The sequence below is a fragment of the Mugil cephalus genome, chromosome 8 (genome assembly GCF_022458985.1).
Source record: "Mugil cephalus isolate CIBA_MC_2020 chromosome 8, CIBA_Mcephalus_1.1, whole genome shotgun sequence".
Lineage (NCBI taxonomy): Eukaryota > Metazoa > Chordata > Actinopteri > Mugiliformes > Mugilidae > Mugil > Mugil cephalus.
This window is the reverse complement of record NC_061777.1, coordinates 16765365-16786586: the sequence shown is the minus strand read 5'-3', so window position 1 is coordinate 16786586 and position 21222 is coordinate 16765365. Positions and strand designations below refer to the sequence as shown.

Below are 21222 nucleotides of genomic sequence, written 5' to 3'. Positions count from 1 at the left end.
CTGTAGCTTAGATATTATCCTGTTGTAGCTGCAGGGGGACCTGGTGGTTTCGGAAGAGTTAAGAATATACATGTTTTGCTGCGGCTGTTGAGCAAGAATCCTGTGAGTCTTAGGCAGGCTCAGGAGATCTCAGTGAGCAGATCCTGTTTGTGAAACCGGAAGAAACAAAGTCTTAACTGGAGTAAATGTAGTGTGATAAATGGCGCTTCCGTTTTCCTGAGCTTAACTCTGGGGGGAACTCACTCTCAAAGCTTTTCAGCGCGATTTTACATTCTCTCGTCTTCCATCTTTTATTCCCACTGTGCTTAAAAGAACATACGCCGAGGCGTAAACAATTAATTGCGCTTCTGTCCATTCCTCCTATAGGTGCTTTATCCCCAACATCTATGCAGCTCTGTGCACGGCAGTACTAGTGCCTCTTATCTGCCTAGTGGCGGTGCTGGTGGTATTCATCCACGCCTACCAAGTTACTCAGCAGTGGAAGGCCTACGACGACCTTTACCGCGGGCGGACCAACAGCACAGGTAAGCCTCCGAAAATGTATGCAAACATACACAAATGTATTAATTTGTACATAAGCCCCGATGTGAAAGTATTTGCACTCAAAGATAAGAAGATGTTGCTGTGTACAATCCCTTTGCCTCTTTCTCTACACCCTTGTACAAACACTACACAAACTGCGAACCTGCTGCCAAGATGCCCTCAGGAACTAAATAGTATCCGCCTCAAATGTTGAAAGCTCGAATCTATACCCCTATTTTGCTCAGTGTATTATCTCTGTCTGCTGTCCTTGATACAGAAACACAACAACACGTCCTCAGTACCTGGTTTTGGTGACTTTAATGCTTACAGTCCTACTTCTAATTGGCCCTTGTGTGGTTTTATGTGAGAAGAATTGAACATGGCTTAAAGCAAAAATTAATGGCTTATATCTAAGGCTATTTAAAGTGGCGTGCAGTAAGACAAAAACTGAAAATGCATTGTGCAACTTCCTTGTTTGCACAGAAATAACCATCCTATAGTTTATGACCAGTATGGCTCACTGCTGTTTATTCAGTACAGTCAGTCACGTTGCCCACACATGGAGATCCTGGCCAAACCTCTCTAGTCCTTCATCACCATGACTGTAATCAGTGGCCATCAGTCAGAATCAGCAGGCTTTAGCTTGTTTTGCTCAGTCGAGGCCCTCCAATGACAAAGCAAAGCCTGCATTAGTGCCAGTGCTCTGGCTGCCGAGAGTTTGTCCCGCGCTCCGTGTGTGGCCTCTGAAGTAGTGCAGAAAACTGTGCTTTGCTGAGCCGCAGGTGCATGTGTATTATTAACAAGAGAGGGATACTTTCTCATTTACAAACCAGACTGCGGCAGCAGGCCAGCTCGTACGAGTATTTCACTTTGCTACAGGGAAAACAAGCATCTAAAAATGACTCCCATGGTGCTGTACACTGATGAAGAGTAGATGAAGTAGCTTATGCAGCAACGAAAGGTTCGGAACCTTGCGAGAGTGAGAAGAAGAGAGCAAATGCAAAGAAAGTGCAGCACAGCACAATCTGTACAAATGTCATGAAGTCTTTTTTGGGGGAATATGTGCAAGGTGAAAAGTGTATTAGTTTGTGAAACAACTGAGATTTAGCTGCAGTGTTACCACTGGACACACAATGACACAATAAGACTCCATATGCAGGTTGTATGTAAGCATGGACACAGCATGCATTCAGAAACATGGGCTCCTTTTAGTCACAGTCTTCATGTCTAAGTCTATTTTCTTTCTTTTTTGGGAATTCACTGAATACAGCTAAATGCAGCTCGTGTGGAGTATGTCAGTATTAGCTTTGTCGCAACGTGTGAAGAGTCAATGTTGTGAGGGAATATGTTTTATTGTCCCAAACAAAGGCTGCGCCTCTTCTCATTCCCCGGATTTATTGACTGTTTACCAGCGGCACTGAACCCTGACCGGTTTCACATCTGCAGTATGCATCCGTCCAACACGCTCTTTTTTTCTTTTTGTTTTTTACACTCGCCCACGTTAAATCTGGCAACCTATCATTACTATTGTGCGTTTAATGTGAGGTTAACTTGACATGACTCTCCATGCAGAACCTGTTGCATAGCTGACGCCATTCGAACGATGAATATTGAGGTCACATTTTCAAATTCCTCGCTGCAGCAAACAACTGATGAGATAAGCTGAGGGCTAATCTGTTTGTGTGCATGCGTGCCTGTTAGAAGCCCACATCTAAAACTCGTAGGGCTGTGGGAAATATAGCAGGACTTCTGACGCAAGTGTGCCGGTGTGTGCTCTGGGCACGTTCCCTGCCAGCTTTGCGGAGCCGTTCTTGCACCTAGTTTGGAACACTCAACAGTGCATATCCAAAGCACATCAGTAAATCCTTATCACAGCTCCGACTGAACCTGCAAGGTGTGTTTACGAGAAGCAATGTTCTTTTGATACTCGAGTGAGCAGGCCGTCAGTTTTCCACAGCGTTGAATGAATAACTATTATTGTTTGATTTTTATAGCACCAAGTGTTCCCTGGCTGTACTTTGATCACTGATGGATCAAGATTGCGGAACTTAACAAATAAATGTAATGGATAAGGTTTGTTTGGCGAGTGTGAATACTTACTTTATGTGTTTGTGCTGGTGTAATTGCTTTATTTAGTTGGAGGGCACAACTTTATATTTTGATCTCAGCAGTCTTAAAACACAAACTCTTGTACCCTTGTGTATGAACTGGTTAGGGGCGTCATACACTTTTGTTTTAAGAATAATCTCTTCCCCCCGTTCACGATTCTTGCTTGTAACTAGCTGCACTCAACACGTGCTCTTTGCAGCTTGTTGTTATTACAGCTGCTGACCCCTGTGTGACAGCAATGTCAGCACCGTCTTGTGTTTCTTCCCGGCAGTTTTTCTTCAGCCCACGCTCCCGCCTCAGTTTGTCTTCTCACACCAAGGACCCACTCTGATCAAACGTAAACTTGCCCGCCTGTGGAAAAAAAAATAAAATCTGCTCCCTCGCAATTGAGAGAAAAATCTACTGGAAATCGTTCAGGACAGTAATTGCACCATTGGGGATTAAAGTGTGCGTGTTTATTTTTTAGCTACACCAGACGGAAAGATTGCTGTAAAATAATTTCATTTCTGTCCCAGAGAAAGCTCAGATCGTGTTGTGTGTTTATGCAAAACCTACACAAAGCCATTCAACAGTTTGCGCACGTATAGTCAACTCGTGAAAACGTGTGCCTTCTCTCCACTTTTTGCTCCTTCTTGCTGCAGGAGTATCACGCCCAGCATTCAGTCAGCGTTTTGCAGTCGGTCTCCGCTTGGCTCTGGGAACCTGTTCTTACTGTGGGAGCTCTGCCCCGTCCACAGACTGGAATGTGCTTACATGGTTGGAAAAATCAAACCAGACAGGGTGGACATGGAGACAGATGTGCAAGATAGAAGGAAGAGAGGGGCCGAGGTAGAAAAAAGCGGGCGCTGCTTGAAACAGCAGAAAGATTGAGTGGATGGGTGGGCACGAAAAGTGAAAAAACTGCAAAAGCAGAATTATTGACTGAGATCAAATATACACCGAAATGAAACATGATATCCAAAGTATATAGAGACTTGGCCTAAAATAATCACACTGGAGCACTGGAAAATGATGACAGAAGGAAGGAATGAAACACGACTGAAAATAAGTCTCAAAGCAAAAGGGAAAGACATGAAAAGAAAACTAAAGCACTGTTAAGAAAGTGCAGTCGGCTGAGCCAGAGGAAAGTTGCAGTGAGATGAAGAGCAGAGTGGGAATGACAGGGCAGTGGAAGTGTCACCTAAGTGAAGGCTTTTTGTGCAAACATGGGCCCCGTGCCCTGTGTTTCCATCCTACTTGTGAATTGAACTGTACACTCTGTCCTACATAACACCGACCAGTAGATTACAGTGACTCAGTGATATAATTTTGACTTGGGTTTTCAGGTTGTTTTGATTCAAAGGTCATCTCAAATGAGTGTGTGATGCTGCCTTAAATGAAAAGTTAGTGCCGCAAATGCATATTAACGAAAGGGCATGTGGGATTAAAGGGATGAAAGGGAAAGGAAGATGATCCTCAGCTGGGAGGAACCATCTCAAGACAATTCGGCTCCTTGACCTCCTGGTTCCTAAAATGAAAGAGGGAAGAGGGAGCAAAGAAAAGAGAGGGATGGATCAGAGGCCTTTGTCTGACCCTAGCTAGTGTCAACCCATCAAAATTGTGTTGGCCGGTCATGGCTTAGCAGCATCACTACTCGAGATCTCTCATTTGCAACAGGCGTCACAGCTACGCTGGGTGCGGCACTTGTCTTCTGGGTGTGTTTTGCAATCACATTTGCCTAGTGCATTACTCCTGTAACAGTCAACTGGCAAACAAATGTCTGACCCCTTTTTGTGTTAAGCAACTTCCTTTCTGAAACAAACATTTAATGCAGACTAAATAGATATATGTACAAGTATCCCTCATCTATGTGCAACTGCATATCTCTGGTTCCTTCTTCGTTTGGATGATTTGCTCAGTGATCTCAGTCTGTTTCTGATTGGCAGTGAAACAACATGTCAGTGTTATTAAAGGCTTCAGTATCAGACGCATTAAAAGTAACATACATTTTTAGTTTAAACAGCAAAAGTCTGAGGTACAGTTTTCACTTCTACTTTCACTTCACTTCTACTTCTACCCTCAAAAAGTGGTTACACCGGTTGCAACAACATAGCTTAGCTTAGAAACACGTGTAGAAATATCTCTTTGTGATGTTATCTTAGTAACTGTTGACGCAACCCAAATACAGAAGATATACTCATCAGGTATAACATTATGACCACCTTCCTAATATAGTGTAGGTCTCCCCACAGATGCTTGATCAGTTTGGGGGTTTAGTGAATTTGGAGGCCAGGTCAACACCTTGTGCTGTTTTTTAGTGTGGCCTGCAGCCAGCGTTGCTATGGGGTGTGGGGTGCCTGGTCTAGGTGGGTGGTACATGTCTAAGTAACATCAATACGAATGAAAGGGTCCAAAAATGTCCCAGCAGAACGTTGCATTGTCACAGGATGGTCGATGATATTTCCCCTCTCCGTGTTCGTAATGTTGTGGGTGATCGGTGTATGCTTAGAGGTCTCTCTGCACCCTGAATGTGTAGTATGGTGTCTGTAGTATATCGTATTTGCACAATGCAGATGATGCATTGTGTGCTTTTGTAGCGCTTGACGGATCACATGTCTGTTTTTAGTAAAGGGCGTTAATTGCTGATTGCAAACTATGAAGAGAGGCACACCTAATTATTAAGATCACCCAATGTCAATATTTGTAATGTCATGCTGCATACTATTAGCAGGTATTGTACGATTCATTTCAAAAGTACAGCAGTTCTGGATTTCCTGACATGAGTGTCAGCTATCTGTCTCCATTTTGGTAATTAACTCCATTTTTTCCTGCTATTGCCAGCTTTAAGAATATACAGTGTGTATGATTGAGGCGTAACCTCGCCAACACAATGGCCGTCGTCGCCATTAGTTCTAACAAACTGATTGTGCACTCTGGCTCTTCGATCACTATCAGCGCTTCTTATGCACTTAACTGCAACACAGGCACCGCAAATGCTCGATAGATGAAGCCTCGAGTATAGAGTGCTTCCTGGCATACATAAGTATGAATGCGTGTGGCTGTTTTTTCTCAAGCTTTATGTGTCTCCTCTCCGCCGGTTGAGGCTTTAATCTGAGTCCACATGCGTACCACATGGACTCAATGGGCTGCTGGAGCAGAAACGTCTTACGCCGATGTTAAATTGGGGTTCTGAGAGTTGGTTCGTTAAGCAGCTCCTGAGGTGCACTAATAACCCTCACATCCACTCCTTCTCGTTTTACAGCCCTGCTCTCGGGTTTATTAGGCCTCGCTTCTGAAGCCTTTGCAACCAGTGAGGATTACGTTGTACTGTATAGGGTCTTTATATCACATATATCACGCAAATATGCATTTTAATCGCAGGAAATATTCACATCGGTGAGTTATTGTATGCCAACTCAGTCTCATTCAAATTCTAAAAATGACATACAAGCCTATCATTTTGATTGTGCGTTCATGACTTCAATCAAATGTTTAATTAATCTTGACCTCTAATAATCCTTCTCTCTTGTTACCCCCTTTGCTGCAGAGGTGCCGCTGGTTCTCTACCTCTTTCTGCTCATCTCTCTGGTCTGGTTGTGGGCAGGACTCCATATGGGCTACAGGTACCTGTGGATGCTCATCCTCTACGTCATCTTCAACGTCCTGCTGGTGAGATCACCGATTTTTTTCATTGTCATTATTATTAGTTGTTTGCATGCACGTATTCTTATTTGTCGACTGACTCACAGTACTTTGTGATGCAGAAAATATATAGTTTTCAACAACTAATCAGCAACTTTTAATTGCAGAGAGTGTTGCCTTTCTGAAACTCTGATGAAGTGGACGTTTAATGGTGCTATAGATACCAGGCTGTGTAGATTGAGGTCTTAGAAGTTCTCTCTGTGTTTCGTATATTATAAATTATAATTATTATGAGCCTCTTTTAAGGTACCACAAATGCAATTTTGAATGACTTAGTCTGCTACTGACTTGCATGTGGGAGGTTGTGTGTGCATGGTTATGATTTACTGACTTTACAGTGTGTGTGTGCTGGGGTTGGGGGGTGGGGCTGGGCAGGGCATTTGGTGGGGCGGGGGTGTGATGAAGGCAACTTCAGCCCACTTTGAAGCACGGCTTTGATGTATCGCTGAGGCAGAACAAGAAGTGGCTCAGGAGTGGATAGAGAGGCCGGGTTATCACAGTGTCACATCTCACTGGAGCCTCTCCGCCATCTCTCTCTGTCTCTCTGTCTCTCTCTCCCTCTCTCTCTCTCCACTTTCCATGTGTGGTTTTTGTCTGTTTGTTCTCTGCCTCTCGCTCAATCATTACAACTGATGCTCCCTTTCTTGCATTTGTCCGTGTACTCCAAGTATCAATGGAGATAGATAGACAGTGGAGAGGACGTTAATGAGGCACAAGATAACACTGTCCTCGCAGCTGGAAACCCTCAGACATTTAGTGTACCTAGCTTCAAAGAGTTACACAACAGATCGTTTGTATAAAGACAAGCATTACCACCAGCACAGCTATTTTGCAATGGTAGTCTTGGATGGGCATTTAAAATATAGAAACTCAACAAAAAGGTACAGCACAAAATACAGACTCAACAAAAAAACACAGTGCATGCATAAAAACAGGGAACAAAATATAAAATGATAAAACCACCACAGAACTGTTTCACTCACCTGTTTGTTTGAGTTTTGCATCATGCAAGTAAGGAATTCAACCCCAATTCAGAAAAAGTGGTCACCGGTCACCTTGCGCACCCTAATTATGTGGGTATGTGTGAGTTTAGCAAATTTAAAGAAATAATTGCAACTTATTTTATTTTATCAACTTCCTGAGTAAAATTGACATCAATTATACGCCACATTTAGAGCCTTGATTATAGAGCATGAAAAAAAGGTTGGCAACTTAAAGTAATGTGAATATTCTGAATATAACTAATTTTTACAAGGACTGGGCCTGGGAAGAAAATCAAAAAGTTTTTTTTATTTTTTTCTTTCATTATAACCATTGCATTTGTTGTCGATCACCTTTCATGTTTAGGTTGTTAATGACTCCACATGATTCAAAAATGATTCTAGTGTGGTCTGAGGGGATTTCACTGTTTCTTTCACTGTCTTAAATGCCCTTCTACCATTTAAGGATGTTTTTCTAGAAGAAATCTTTGGAACGATTTAATGTAAAGTAGCTTACGTATTGGAGCTCAAAGGGTTATGCCCATTTCACTCAGACTTTTAAGCTGTATACTTCAGGATTTCACAAGGATTTAGTTATATTTGGAAGTGGGAAATGATCCTTGAGTGACTCAGTGTTGTTTTCTTTGCAAAGATGTCCCCATGAAGCTCTCCCAGGCCTCTCTCTAAAAATGTTTGTGTTCTCTTCTGTCATCGTCTAAGAGACTAACTGCCTGTAAAGTGTACCATAAGAGGTCTGTGGTGACCCGTGGTGATATGTGGCGCCTGCACGTCAAAGACAACAGGGCTGCACCAAAGTAAACTTCTCCTGTCGATACAGTGACTAATGAGAGAAGTGATGTCAATGCTTAATGGTCAATGTCGCACTTAGCGCTTGTTTGTGAGCTCCAGTAGAGATTGTTCCACTCTGTGACATCATGTGGTCACTTTTTTTCTTTTCTTTCTCAGCTGACCAGTAGTGTGACTGTGTTTTTTTAAGGCCACTTGTGTCAATTACAGGTTTTAAATTCAGCTCATGGGAAAACAATGATGTCACAGTTCTTCCCGACATGAGCTTAATTTTTCATCTGACTAAGGTAAATTCATGCCTTGAAATGATAGCTTTCATTGATGTGAGGTTACATGAGGTGCTTATCCAAAGCCAGTTTGTCTTCAGTGGGTGGTCGGCACACCCTCACTCTTAAACGCCACCTGACAAAAAGAGTGATTTTACCTCTCAGGGCAAATGCTGGTCTAACGACATGGGAGTTTTGGTGTTTTTAAAATGTCAATTGAGACCCAAAGTGTTTTGACATGGAAGTCACACAATAGATGACTAGCATCTCCCATGCAAGGTAAAATTGCCGTTTTTGTCAATGGAGTCTGGTTAACTTTATGGTGAGATTATAATGGCTTTGATTCCCCATCGGAAAAGGCAACCTGACAGTAATGTAGATGTGCTAATATTAGAATACATTTTGCTGCTGATCTACAGCAGTTCATTGATTGGCTTCCTTACCGGTTCACCTATCTGCCTCTCCAAACCAAATGGGCATGTCGACCACTATCGACTGTAGGTGACACAGTGACTACAGATAAGTCTATGGACACAACTTCACATCAAAGAAACCATCCTTCATCCCATGAAGTCCCATCCCAGTCTTTTAGATCCCCTCCTTTTGCGTCCAGTTTGCCCTTGAGGTTGTCTTCAGCTAGGACTGTCTGGCAATGAGCTGACCCACTGAGAACTGTTGTGTGAAAAATGAAAAAGAAAAAAAAAATCTTGTTATAAAAGAAGTATGGCAATTGATTTTCAGTCCAGGCTCAAACAGGGTTGCCTCAAAGCTGTGTATAAAATGGGAGCCTCTGGTGTCTGCAGTAGGAGCGAGGAAGGACTCATCAGAGTGGAACAGGTAAAGAGCCCCAGAGCTAAATTGTGTCCAAGGGCATTGATTAGCAGTAAACGAACTCATCTGACCCAGTTGCTACAATGCATCGGTTCAATTCAGCTGTGAAAACGGGAAAGAGTAACAAAAGAGTAACGACGCCTTGTGTTATGTGGGACGTCCCAGGGAGTGGATGAAAGTAAAATGAGTGCAAATGGGATCCTTGAACGTACGATTGTTGGGATTCATGAGCAGACGCAGGCCTTCGAAGATCTGGAGTTTATTCCTGTGCATTCATGTGTTGCTTGTTCCGCTGAAGGGATTATGGAGAATCTGTTCCATTTTTAGAAGATTCCTTTTACTTTTAAGACATGATTTCATTAGCTGCCCTGTTTCTGCTGGCATTATCGCTCCACTAGTTTTTTTTCCAACATGCTCCAGTACCTTTTATTCAGGTCTAATGCTGCTGTTTTCCATTCTGTTTCATTGCCTGTAAATGTAGCGGAGTCGTTGTTGTTTCCTTCACGCCGTGAATTTTCCATTAGGAGAATTTTCCATATTTACCTTGGTGTTGTTGTTGAACTAGTTTTGTGGCACACCTCCCTACTGCTGCTGATTACCGAACATCATTAAACGGCTGCAGATGTTAACAGCTGTGCACGGGCGTGTTTGCGCTGCCGAGCACACACTCGTCTTTTGTCTGGTGAAAACGACCTTTAGTCTCCCGCCTCGTGTTTGATGGAGCCAAGCTACGAGCCTGATCATATTTGTTGTTCAATTGTAATCCGCAAGCCACGTTATTTTCGTCCCGCCATCCCTCCTGCACCACATTAGATGGAATTAGAAGACAATAATCGAATCACCACAGCGCCACCCCTCATTATCTCCCTCTGTGCGGCCTCTCTGCCGATGAATGCTACCTCATTGTATCGTCACAGTTAGAGGCAGCCGCAGCCGTGAAGCAGCACCATGCTTCATTGCAATTCAATTCCGCCCACGCTTCCTCATCCAGCCTTGATATGTGTCTAAAAATAGGACACAGAATATCTGTGCGTTATTATGGAAAAGAAGACCCGGACCCAGGCCCGTCCACACACATGCGCTCGGCTGTGTGGAGCCTGGACATCGTTAGGATTTAAGCGGAATGGATCTGTTGCTTTTATGAGCACAGGAAATGATTTGCTCAAAGCGCAACAGGGTTCCAGGTTTGGAACTGAGGAGAATATTGGAACAATTACCCAGTTTAAAACAAGAACCGTGTTCAGTTCGATTTTCATTCTTGGCCGTAAGGTTCCTTCTCGTGGTCTTTCTGTTTTTCAACACCTTCCCTGTCTTTACTGTGCTTTCCATCTCCAAAGAGCCGACCTGTGGAGTGATTAGGGAACACTTATGTAACAGGCCTATGGTAGTAAAGCCTGTTCCTCAGGCTGCTCAGCTTGCTAATGATCTGCTGCTAATCAACCCCAGTGCTGTTGCGATGGAGAACTCAGTCGTGGATACCAGCATGAGCACACACCTGGCGGCTTTTGCTCGGCGTGTTATGTGATCAGAATTAATTTCCTTCCTTAACCTGACACAGAAAATCCATAGCTCCTGAAACACTGACACATTTTCGCAATCGATGCAAACTAGGCCTACATGCTCCAGTTTATAGTGCTCTCGTAAACACACCGTTTCCAGTTATGATTCCTGTTGTGTTCCTGGTATTGTTGATTCTGACTACCCACGCTGTTTATAATCCCTTTTCTATTTCAATAACATCCACGTATGTGGGTGCAGTTGACTTTAACTTCTTGGTCAGCTCTCTCATCTGTTGCTGGCAGACAGAACCTCAGAAAGAAGCTGTCACAACGTTACATTTGTGACTTGGAATGGTGTGGGAAGTTCTTACTCACTGCCACCGGTTGTAAACAATCAAAGCAAACGAATCGTCATCTTCTCTTTTGTCTAAATGTCTTACTGTCAGTGAGGATGCGTGGTGTGTTCGTGTTTGCACGGCACCCGTATTCACACACAGTCCAACGTTTGTGCTCTGCTCGGGCTGTGCATTCCATCTCTGTCTGCGGCTGGCCTCATGGCCCGGTGATGGGTGTTGTGAAATACGGGATGGCCTCGTGGCATTTGGCACTCGGGTGTTTTGGGGTGATTCACAGCCTGGTGCTGTTTACCAGGCAGATTTGGTAATGACGAGGAAGTGGAGGAAGCTGAAATGACTGATGTCATGACCCAGTAATGAAGTCATTCTTCATTGTTCGTGCTGCTTCTGCTGAAATACGTTGGAAGAAGGTAACAATGAAGCCTTAACTCAGAATAACTTGATTGTTTACTGCTGTGATCCATTGCAATAAGACCACAAAGCCTACCAGCACCAAGTATTTTCTATTACACTTTTTTTTTTTAATTCTATATACTAAACTATATACTATATATTCTAGACTTTAAATTTAGCATATATTACACCGAAGAGCCATGAACAAATTTCCAGCATATTTTTAATGCCATCCTTCTTTCCCTGCAGGGCCTGTATGTGTTTGCAGTGTACTTCATCATGCACAACCAGCTGTGCTGGCCGACTAAAGCCAGTTACACTGTGGAGATGAGCGGCCATGACGGTGCCGACTCTTCCTACCAGGGAGGGGGACCCGCCACAGTAGGGGGCGACATCAGCAAATCAACGCAGAACCTCATCAGTGCCATGGAGGAGGTAGACTCATCTTGGTCTGATATCCAGACACACGTGTTATCATCAGTTTACAGTATTTATCATTCATATGTTCCCTTATTTCCAGTTCTAAATCTTTGAATTTTATTTTGGTTACACATGTTCAGTTTTTCTTGTCCTCTCACTTCTTGAAAGTAGAAAAAGATTCAGTCCTGACATAACGCCAAGAGCAACAGTTTCATCTGCTGATAATCTCCTGCAGAATGGCATGAATTTTATTCTATGAGTTGTTATTTATTTTGAATGTGCGTTTCTGATGCGTTCTGCTGATGATAAGCTTAGCAAACTTTTTTTTCATTCCCTCAGTGCGTCCTTATCATCCTCTCTCTTGGTCGATTTTTGTCTTCCTCTCTTTTTCCCATGCCCTCCTTTCCCATGGCTCTTTTTTGCCCAGTCCTGGTCTTCCATCATCAAATTCTCACATCGCCTGCGCCTGATTCCACAAAGACCAGTCATACCCTTAGACTCTCGCTTCACGTATCCTCCTCATACAACATGCATGTAAAGTTGTGTGTAAACGGCCAGTCTTTGTGACTCCCACAGACACCCACATCATCTCCTTGTGTGACCTTTTTGTCAGACTGGCACATTGCACGCAAGCAAGCACTGAAATCATGCAGCACTTCTGTAGTAACTCCTCGGCCCCTTTTTCCCTGGAGAACACCCTATAAGGAGCGAGCCGGTGAAAGGAAGCGATAGATGGAGAAAAAAGGGGGGGGGGGGGGGGGGGGGGTTGACTTTACTCCTGGGAACTCCACCCGCCCTCTCTCTGTCTCGATCTCTCAACATGTAGGAATCCAGTAATCTTGTTTTATTCATGAGAGCACATTACTGTCTTTCAAAGATTCGCTTACATCCCAGTAAAAAAAAGTGCAGATGGGAGACCCTTAGTGAGGATGAGTGATTATTTGGAGTGAGAGTGGCTGAAATGGAACTGGAGTGAGATTAGAACAGGGACATATAATGTTTGGACTGGCCAGCGTATCAGCGTCATCTGCTCGTTGCCCTCACCTCAAAGTGGATGTGACAGATTTGTGGTGGCTGGTAGTGCTTAGCTCACCTCACCGGGACGCTCTGTACCAGTCACAGCCCAGCAAGCCTCTGAAGCTTGTGCAACACGCACACACACCGCACATTTATGCATGTACGTGGGCAGATGAGGCATTCACAGTGGATGAACACAGCGGAAAACATGAGATAATGGATTCATATCGGAGGTATACAATTAGAGGAACATGCTTTTGTTGTCAGGTTTCATTTTTTTTATTTCACTCCTGGCTCTTTTTTTTCCCCCTAACAGCTTGTGTCTTTTGTTGTCTTGTTGCATGAATATATACTATGAAACACGATGTAAGAAGCCATCATCTGTCTAACCCTGCTAACAGCATCATTTCCATCGTGTTAGGCTGATTCATTATGAAACTCTAAACCCACTGACCTCACTCTCACCCCGTGGACCCACCCTGACCCTGCGGATCGGCCTTAGCCCTTGGTCGGGGTGCTCGAACAACATGCACTCTGCATGACCCAAACCCATCACAGTCATGATTACACGGCTAACAGACACAACGCTTCCCCGAATGAGGCCTTAATGGCATGTGTCTATTTGCGTCTGTGTGAGTGTATTGTTGCCTGCTTTTATAGGAAGATAATGGTCACTCATGCATACTTCAACCTCTTGACAACAGTTTTCATTTTTTATTTTTTTTTAATCTCGATTTGGGAGCAACACGCATATGAACTTTGAACGTTGATGTGCTCTAGGTGGCCATATATATATTTTCTGCGTGTGTTAGGTGTCAGCAGACTGGGAGCAAGCATCACTGCGACCCAGCATCCAGCCCGGCAGCGCGTTCAAGCCCAGCCCTGTGATGGGGACGTACACCACAGAGGGAGGCTTCATAAACACCAACCTGGTCACCACAGATGAGGAGTCGCAGGAGTTCGACGACCTCATATTTGCCTTAAAAACTGGTGAGGAGAATTAAGAGAGTTACATAATACGTCCGCGTCTTTGCGCTAACTCGTGACCGACATTTATTTTTCCTTAGAGTTGCAGAGATGCGTGCCAATGGAGCGAAATTGCAAGAATATACTATGATGTTGAGTTTCCTTTTGGGTGTCAGATGTGTTGAGAATTTCCAGTTCACTTGAAAATCGGGAATGGTCACTCAAACATTATTCCTTCTCTTAGTTTTCTGCTTTTTTTATGTTAGTTTTTTATGTATTTATGTTAGAAAAAGTTTGGTGTCAGTCAGAAACTCTTTCTCCAGACCCAGTGTGCTGTGGAACATTTGTGCAGGACATTTCCAAAGGGTATCCAGAAAATATTTTCTGTTGGATAGTGTTCTTGGCCATAATGCATGTTTCAAGAAGTAAAGTAAAAACACAGAAGACTTATACAATTCGTCCGGTTTAACCTGGTGTTCCTTAGGAAGAAATAGGAAACAGAGAGAGAAATGCTCAGACTGGTGATTAAATGCAAAAATAGTGTCTATAGCGTCCATTAATCCATTTGCAGCATTCCCGCTCGTTCACTGGTTGACATTATATCTCTCTGCTGCCATGGAAACCATTCTTCCTCTATTGTCATTCATGTTTAATGAGCCACGGGCCCTGAACGGCTCACTGATATATAACCAATGCACACACAAAGGCCCTTCCGGTGTCTGAAGGAGTGGTGTCTGGCTGTCTCAGCAATTGTCCCTGACTTTAAGTTAATACTGGATTAATGCTTTCATTTCACAGCCGTTGTTTGATACACCTTCTTTTTTTTTTTGCCGTTGTTTACCGTTACAAGTCACTTAAATGTTAGAATTAAAATGGGGTGCATTTTTTATTTGAGAGTAATGTGGATATGTGGAGTGTAGATGTAATACGCTGACATAAAACAAATGTTTGCAAAGTTGCGATATTGTTATGCGGCTGAGTCATGCAGCAGTAACACTAAAATTGTTTAGACAATCTTCAGGCTCAGCCACAGGTTGCTTGAAGTTGAAGGCGTGCTTGAGTCAGACAGACGTTGAGACAACAATGTCCAGACACCACATCATTTTTAAAAGGTTGGAGAGGCTGGATTTACAACCCAAGCAATATATTTATGTTTGTTTTGTTATTCTTTGGTTATTTAGTGATCCAGAGATCAGTGTCAGTCCCCCACCAGTTGTGGGTTCAGTGATAAACAGCTCAACATTAAACAGCTCAAGCATTAAGTATATTCCACTCAGCTTTAGTTGTACGTCACGGAAAGAGCAGGAATCTGGTTCTCTAACTAGTGGTCGTTTGGTCTGTGATAAGGATTATGTAGGGGAGATAGACCAACCTGATATGACCCTAAACTTAATGGGACTGAATGGGGTCACATTGAATTTCACAGTTAATCTCTTGGCGTTCTGGAGAAGAGAAATAACTTCCAGGAAAGTGAATGAATCATTAACAGCTATTATTGGATGACTTTGAGCATGTTAAAGGCTGTAGCAAGCTGAAAATCCTCAAACCCAAATCAGATTTTACCCTCTTCTAGACCCGATAATGTGCATCCCAGACAAAAACAAAACTTGTAACCGTGGTGATGGCCAAATGAAAAGCCCCCTCCTAGCAGGTGTGAGTTTGACTTAGAGTGTTAATAAAGGGATTAGGCTGAGAGGATAGTGTTGCACTGAGAAAAGTTTGGAACGTAGATGGCCCCTTGCCCTCCTATTGTTTGTGCGTGTTGACGGGGTTTTGGTAAACAGACTGTTGCAGCAGCACGAATGTCTGTTTTCTTGACGTACCTCCCCTCTGTCCTTAGCTGGAGGGATGTTTGACTTTAAGTAGCCTCTCGGGTGCAGCAGACATACCAGGAAATTTAATGGTACACTCTGCGGCAGACTCAGCACTACGAAGTAATCGTTCATATCATTCAGTGCAGCAAGGAGGCAGGTTGGCAGTCAGAATCAAAGTCAGTATACTCTATTAATCCTGCAAGAAAATAGTTTAATTGCTGTTGCTCCCATAAAGTGACAGAAGTTGCAGGGTGACAGAGTGAAATACAAATACAATAAAAAAGTAATAGAAAAAACACAGAAATAATTAAAATAAGATGTACGATGCATAATAAACAAACACTGTACAAGTATGCACAATAAATAATAAAGAGGTTAAATGGTTACAAATAAATTATAAAAGAGTCTGAACACTCAGCGGGAGGAGTTATAAAGTTTTATGACCACAGGCAGGAACGAATGCGTCCTGTGGAACGTTTAAGAAGGAGGAGCCTGTTGCTGAAGGTACTCCTCAGAGTGGCCAGTGTGCTGTGAGGTGGGTGGGAGGTGTTGTCCAGGGCGGTGTTCACTTTTGCCAGCATCCTCCTCTCTGGCACTGTGTACAAAGAGTCCAACTCCACCCCTACAACATCACTGGCCCTGCAGACCAGTTTGCAGTCTGCCGCCCCAGCATGCGGAGGTGCACAGGAGCGCACTGGCCACCACGGACTGCAGAAAGTTGTCCTCGCACCATGTGACAACAGCTCTGCACTCACCCCCCTCACCATCACTGATACCATCCTGTAAACTGAGATTTTCCTGAAACAGGAACCTCACGTTATTTTTGTATCCTCCTCTGTGTTGTGCAGAATACCACAGGGACATTTCACACTTTCTCTGCTGACCTGTGCCCTTCCCTTTGTGGCTGCATGTCACCCCGAGCATGTGCCCTGGTTTAATCTCAACCACCACACAGTCAGCACGACAGATAATTCGCTCATCAGAATTGGATAACAGCGCAACACCTGACAGGGGTCAGTAAGCGCTCCTGTAATGAGGGTCTTCATCCTTCATTTGGTAGTGAACCATTAACACGCGTGTACTCCCAGCCCCTTGGTGCTGCGGACTGTGTAGTGCCTCTGAGGGCTGATCATTAACACGTGGGTCATTTGCGCGGCGTCAGGAGGAGGCTTGAAATGCCTGATTCTGTGACGGCTCATAGGTCTGATCTCTCCCTCTGGTTATGTCATGGCACCTGCAATTTTTTTTGCAACAGTTGCTGCATTGACAGAAAAAATATCTTGGTCTTGCACCTTTGTGCGTTGGCTAACCTGCACTTGAGATATCCTGCAAGTAAGCGCACTACACACAAAACGTTCAGCACAATAATCTCTTGGTGAATTAAAACGTACCAGTCAACTCCAGTATGACAAAAAAAAAGTGATTAAAGCGTGATGTGACCTGAAAATAAATATGATTTAAATCTATAGCCTATAGTATTAGACATCCAGGGTTGCGTGGCAATAAGAAATGTGAATATTTGTCGTAACTGAGCATGTGTTTATCATACACACAGTGTGTCAGTGTTTTACCAGCAGGCCCGCTGTGTGACTTATGCGTTGGCATATAATGAGTCACATTGTTTCGCTGCCTCCGTCAAGACTTACATCACACTTTGTGGGTCTGCTCCATTCACATCTTGGACCAGATAATGTAAAGTACACTGTCTGATAACCCAACAATCCTCACATATACTGTAGTGTTGATGATATAACACCACTGGGGCAGTAAAAGGACACACTGCATTGAGTTACACGAGGCGCTCTAACCTGCTGAGTAAGGTGTACTGTATTTAATCTTTGATTTTGCAGTGTCCCACGCTGCAAATCCGCTGCATGAATTAATTAATTAGAGAGAAACCTCATTGTGTTATAGGCTGAACTCGAATGTTTTGTGTCTGTTTTAGGGACCGGCCTTAACGTCAGCGATAACGAGTCCATCCCCGGGAGCCACGACGGGGGGAGTGTGACCAACTCCCAAATAGTCGAGCTCCGACGAATCCCCATCGCAGACACGCACCTCTAACCTTTTCACCTCACACAGATCTCGTATTCTGTGTCCGTGATGGGAGGAAGACAAATTACAAGGCAGTATTTTTATATTGTACAACACTTTGCACTAAAACATTTTAAATAGACGTATTTCAAAATAGATGTTTGATACTGTATGTGGATTTTTTTTTTCTTTTTTTTACTGTACATCTGTTCTCGTATATACATAAATGCTTTACTAAATGTATTTTTTAAAAGTTGTTGATGGAGTTCTGAATGTATATTTTGGTTCTTTTCTGTAGCAATCTAGCCTGATATAGACAGACGTGCTCATTTAGCACATCTTCTGCTGCTGAGGATGGAGATTATGTAACATTGTTAATAAATAATGTACCATATATTTTACATGTGGATGTGCTGACTTCATTTTTAACTCCGTCCAAGACTCAGGTAAGTATTGGAGAACTCTCAGACTCTCTGTCTGAGAGTTCTTTGTGGTTTCAACTGTGGGTGTCACACCCTGGTTCATTTTATTTTGAACATTCAAATGAAAAGAGATGCATCAAATGAATATACAACTGAACTGAAGAAACAAAAGACAGAAAAATAAAAAATACTTCAAATAAGTTACATAAATTACTGGTTATGTTCAAAATGGAGTGTCATTATTCGTTATTTTTCCTCCTCTGCTAAATATAATAAGAGTATAAGAGTGTGAAGTATATTCCAAATACTTTAAAGGTTGACAAATATTAGCTCACAGTTAGATTCTTTTTTTAGCACAAATTAAAGCAAAGGGAAAGGTTTCATAATCAGGGCGTACAAGCAACCGGTCTCTTTCAACTTTGCAGCTTTGAACCTCTTGGAATCCACCCGTCCACTTGACCTTTGCACCGCTACTTTAACCTCAGCCCTACATCGGCTGAACTTCTGAACTTGGTTACTGCCTGTTACTTTTGCCGCGTGAAAAGAGCAGAGGGCGGGGTGAGGAGACGAGGAAAAGACGACAAACAAAACTGAGGTTGAAGAATCAGACATCCCTCCCTGGTTGGTGCAAGCAAAGCAGCTCTTAGCTCGTTACAGCTGCTCCCCAGGTTCACGGAGAAGGGTTGATGTCGCGATCACTGCAGATAGTGAGAGCAGAGCTGAAGCAGCATGAGGTGATAGCACTTTTTCTGACACTAAGTAACAGACTACAACATGTCTCCCTCACAAGGGCCAATGGCTTCATTCTCCTTCCTGCAGGAAAGTGGCGATGACACCTTGAAGGCCAGAAATTTATATATATAAATTAAGTAGTTAGCTTCAGCTAACTTAACTTAACAGCTTCTGTTTTCTCCAGCAGCATTTGAGCTTGTAGTAGCTTTAATCACCATCCAGCATTTCCAATAAGACAGGCTCATTGTTAACATCCCGAGAAAGAAGCGAAGACACAACCAGTTAATATCCATGCATTGCTGCAGTCTACCATTCATCACATATGTCCATTATGCAACCACCAGAGTGGGCTGAATTACCTGTAAACTGTATTATGTCATTAATGTTAATTAGATGTGATGGAAGCGACAGCAATCGTTTCGGAAGCTTGGACGTTACAGGGAAAATGGATCGGCAGCAAAATAAACGCTTCGGTCACACGCCAAATCACATGGCGTATTTTATAACATATTTTTGTTATATAATTAACCACATTTATGCAGCCTCGCTCCAATCTTATCTTGTGCTGGAAGTGTCTGGTTTAGTTCATGTCTTGTGTTATGACACAAGACATGGTTCATGACGTAAGTCTATGTTTATTGGTTAAACACATTAACGAATCAGAACAGCAAATGGCCTTTTCATTAAATGTGTAAACATTGGTACATTTTTTTAGCCTTTTTCTTAAAAAAAATAAATAAAATGTACCAAAGTCCAGGGCTTATTAACAGTAAGTGGTGACGCATACCAACTGTCTGGCAGCTTTGGGCAGACAGGTCCTCCAACAAGATGACTAGACCTTTAGTAAAAGTGTTGTAATTATAGATGTATAATCATCCATCTTAATCGTAGTCTGGACAGTAATTAACAGCAACGGCAAACAGGTTAATGTCCCAACCCACCGGCCTCGCTCCCAGAGACACCAGACAGCAGGCAAACATGTTTATGTTTGAGGCCTTGGTCTCTTGTCACCCATGAGCCCTCTCTCTCTCTCTATCTCTCTCTCTCTCTCTCTCTCTATCTGTGTCTGTGCCCAGGGGCAACAACAAAGAAAGGATAACAGACAACCAGCGTACAGCTGATTCACAAATCGCACGTCGTCTGTCTGTCTGCCTGCGATGATTACCCTGCACTCCCAGTTCTCAGCCAAACTGGGGAAAACAATATTCTCGTGCAAAAGAGAGATGCAGGGTGTGAGGTTTCACCGCGAAAACCCTGAGAATACACATTTGTGTTATTTATAACAAAGTTTATTATGACGACAGGGATTTCCGTGGATTACGTCGTTCTATAAATTCAATGGGAAGGGTGTGAATTTCCGAAATGCGATAATGTCGCCTTTTCACCGCTCCAATTTGGTCCTTTCTCTACGGCATAGTATATGTAACGAATCCCTTCCTCAGTTCTTTAGGCTTTGAATAAGTGTAGGTGAATGCAAACTGGCCGGACCTTTTACTCAAACGCCCAATCTCAGACTACATCAGAGCAGTGACCCAGTTTCTTCACATAAAGTCTGAGAGGAAGCCTGGCAGTGAGAGTCTTTGTTGGTTTAATCAATACAGCCAGACAATGAGTCAGGAGGCACGGAGGGATGGGTAAGAGAAACCAGCAGTGGAGTAACAGACGTTTAACATGTGCTACCCTGTGCTCGGGTTAACTGCCCTGTTTTTCTCTTTTCACCTAATTCAGTCTTTTGTGGAGAAACCACAAAGGACTGGTACATTTTCTGCACTGATAGACTTACAAAGCGGCAGATTGTATCTAATCACTGTAAACATCCCTAAAATTATGGGGATTGGCTGTTTAGGTGTAATTTGATAAACCAATCAGTCCGCTCTGACGTCTGTCGGATAATCAATAACTTGCTTAAAGGTAATTTGAAGGATGTGGAAGCTGATTATAGACGTTTGACGCGGAAAAGAGATTAGAATAAGGCATTCAAGATAAGATTGGGCTGAGAAGCAGCGCGAATGTGCATAAGATCCAGAGATGTTGCATAACGTGTTTAACTTTTCCCTCCAAACCGACAAAGTGTAAAAGGTTAAGCACAGACTCTTTTCGGTGCGCCATGTCCCCCAGAGATAATGCTGAGCGAGCACTGCTGTCGGCAGTCACCGCCTCAGAGTTCGGTCGAGTGCAAGAACAGATGACTTGCGCTGATAGTAAACATCTGTGAATCCGAGTATTACGCACATGGCACTAGTGTTCCCACCGCATTCCCCATGCTCCTGTCAGCCTTCCCTGAAACACACCACAGAGCAAACGCAAGCAAGACACGTCAGCAGAAGCTCCACTTCGGTTCTGGAAAGCTGCATAATGTGAGGAGAGAAGACA

The 21222-nt window shown here is 43.3% G+C and overlaps 1 protein-coding gene across 1 annotated transcript in view; it reads left to right on the top strand.

Annotated features, from left to right (window-relative positions):
• adgrv1 (adhesion G protein-coupled receptor V1) overlaps nucleotides 1-18096 on the top strand; it is a 92815-nt gene extending 74719 nt beyond the window's left edge. Inside the window, exons 91-95 of the mRNA XM_047591129.1 lie at nucleotides 367-524; nucleotides 6158-6279; nucleotides 11694-11879; nucleotides 13694-13871; nucleotides 17607-18096. Of these exons, the coding sequence (XP_047447085.1) occupies nucleotides 367-524; nucleotides 6158-6279; nucleotides 11694-11879; nucleotides 13694-13871; nucleotides 17607-17725 (763 nt within the window). The 3' untranslated portion in view covers nucleotides 17726-18096. The remainder of the gene's footprint in view (nucleotides 1-366; nucleotides 525-6157; nucleotides 6280-11693; nucleotides 11880-13693; nucleotides 13872-17606) is intronic.
• Nucleotides 18097-21222: the final 3126 nt, after the last annotated feature.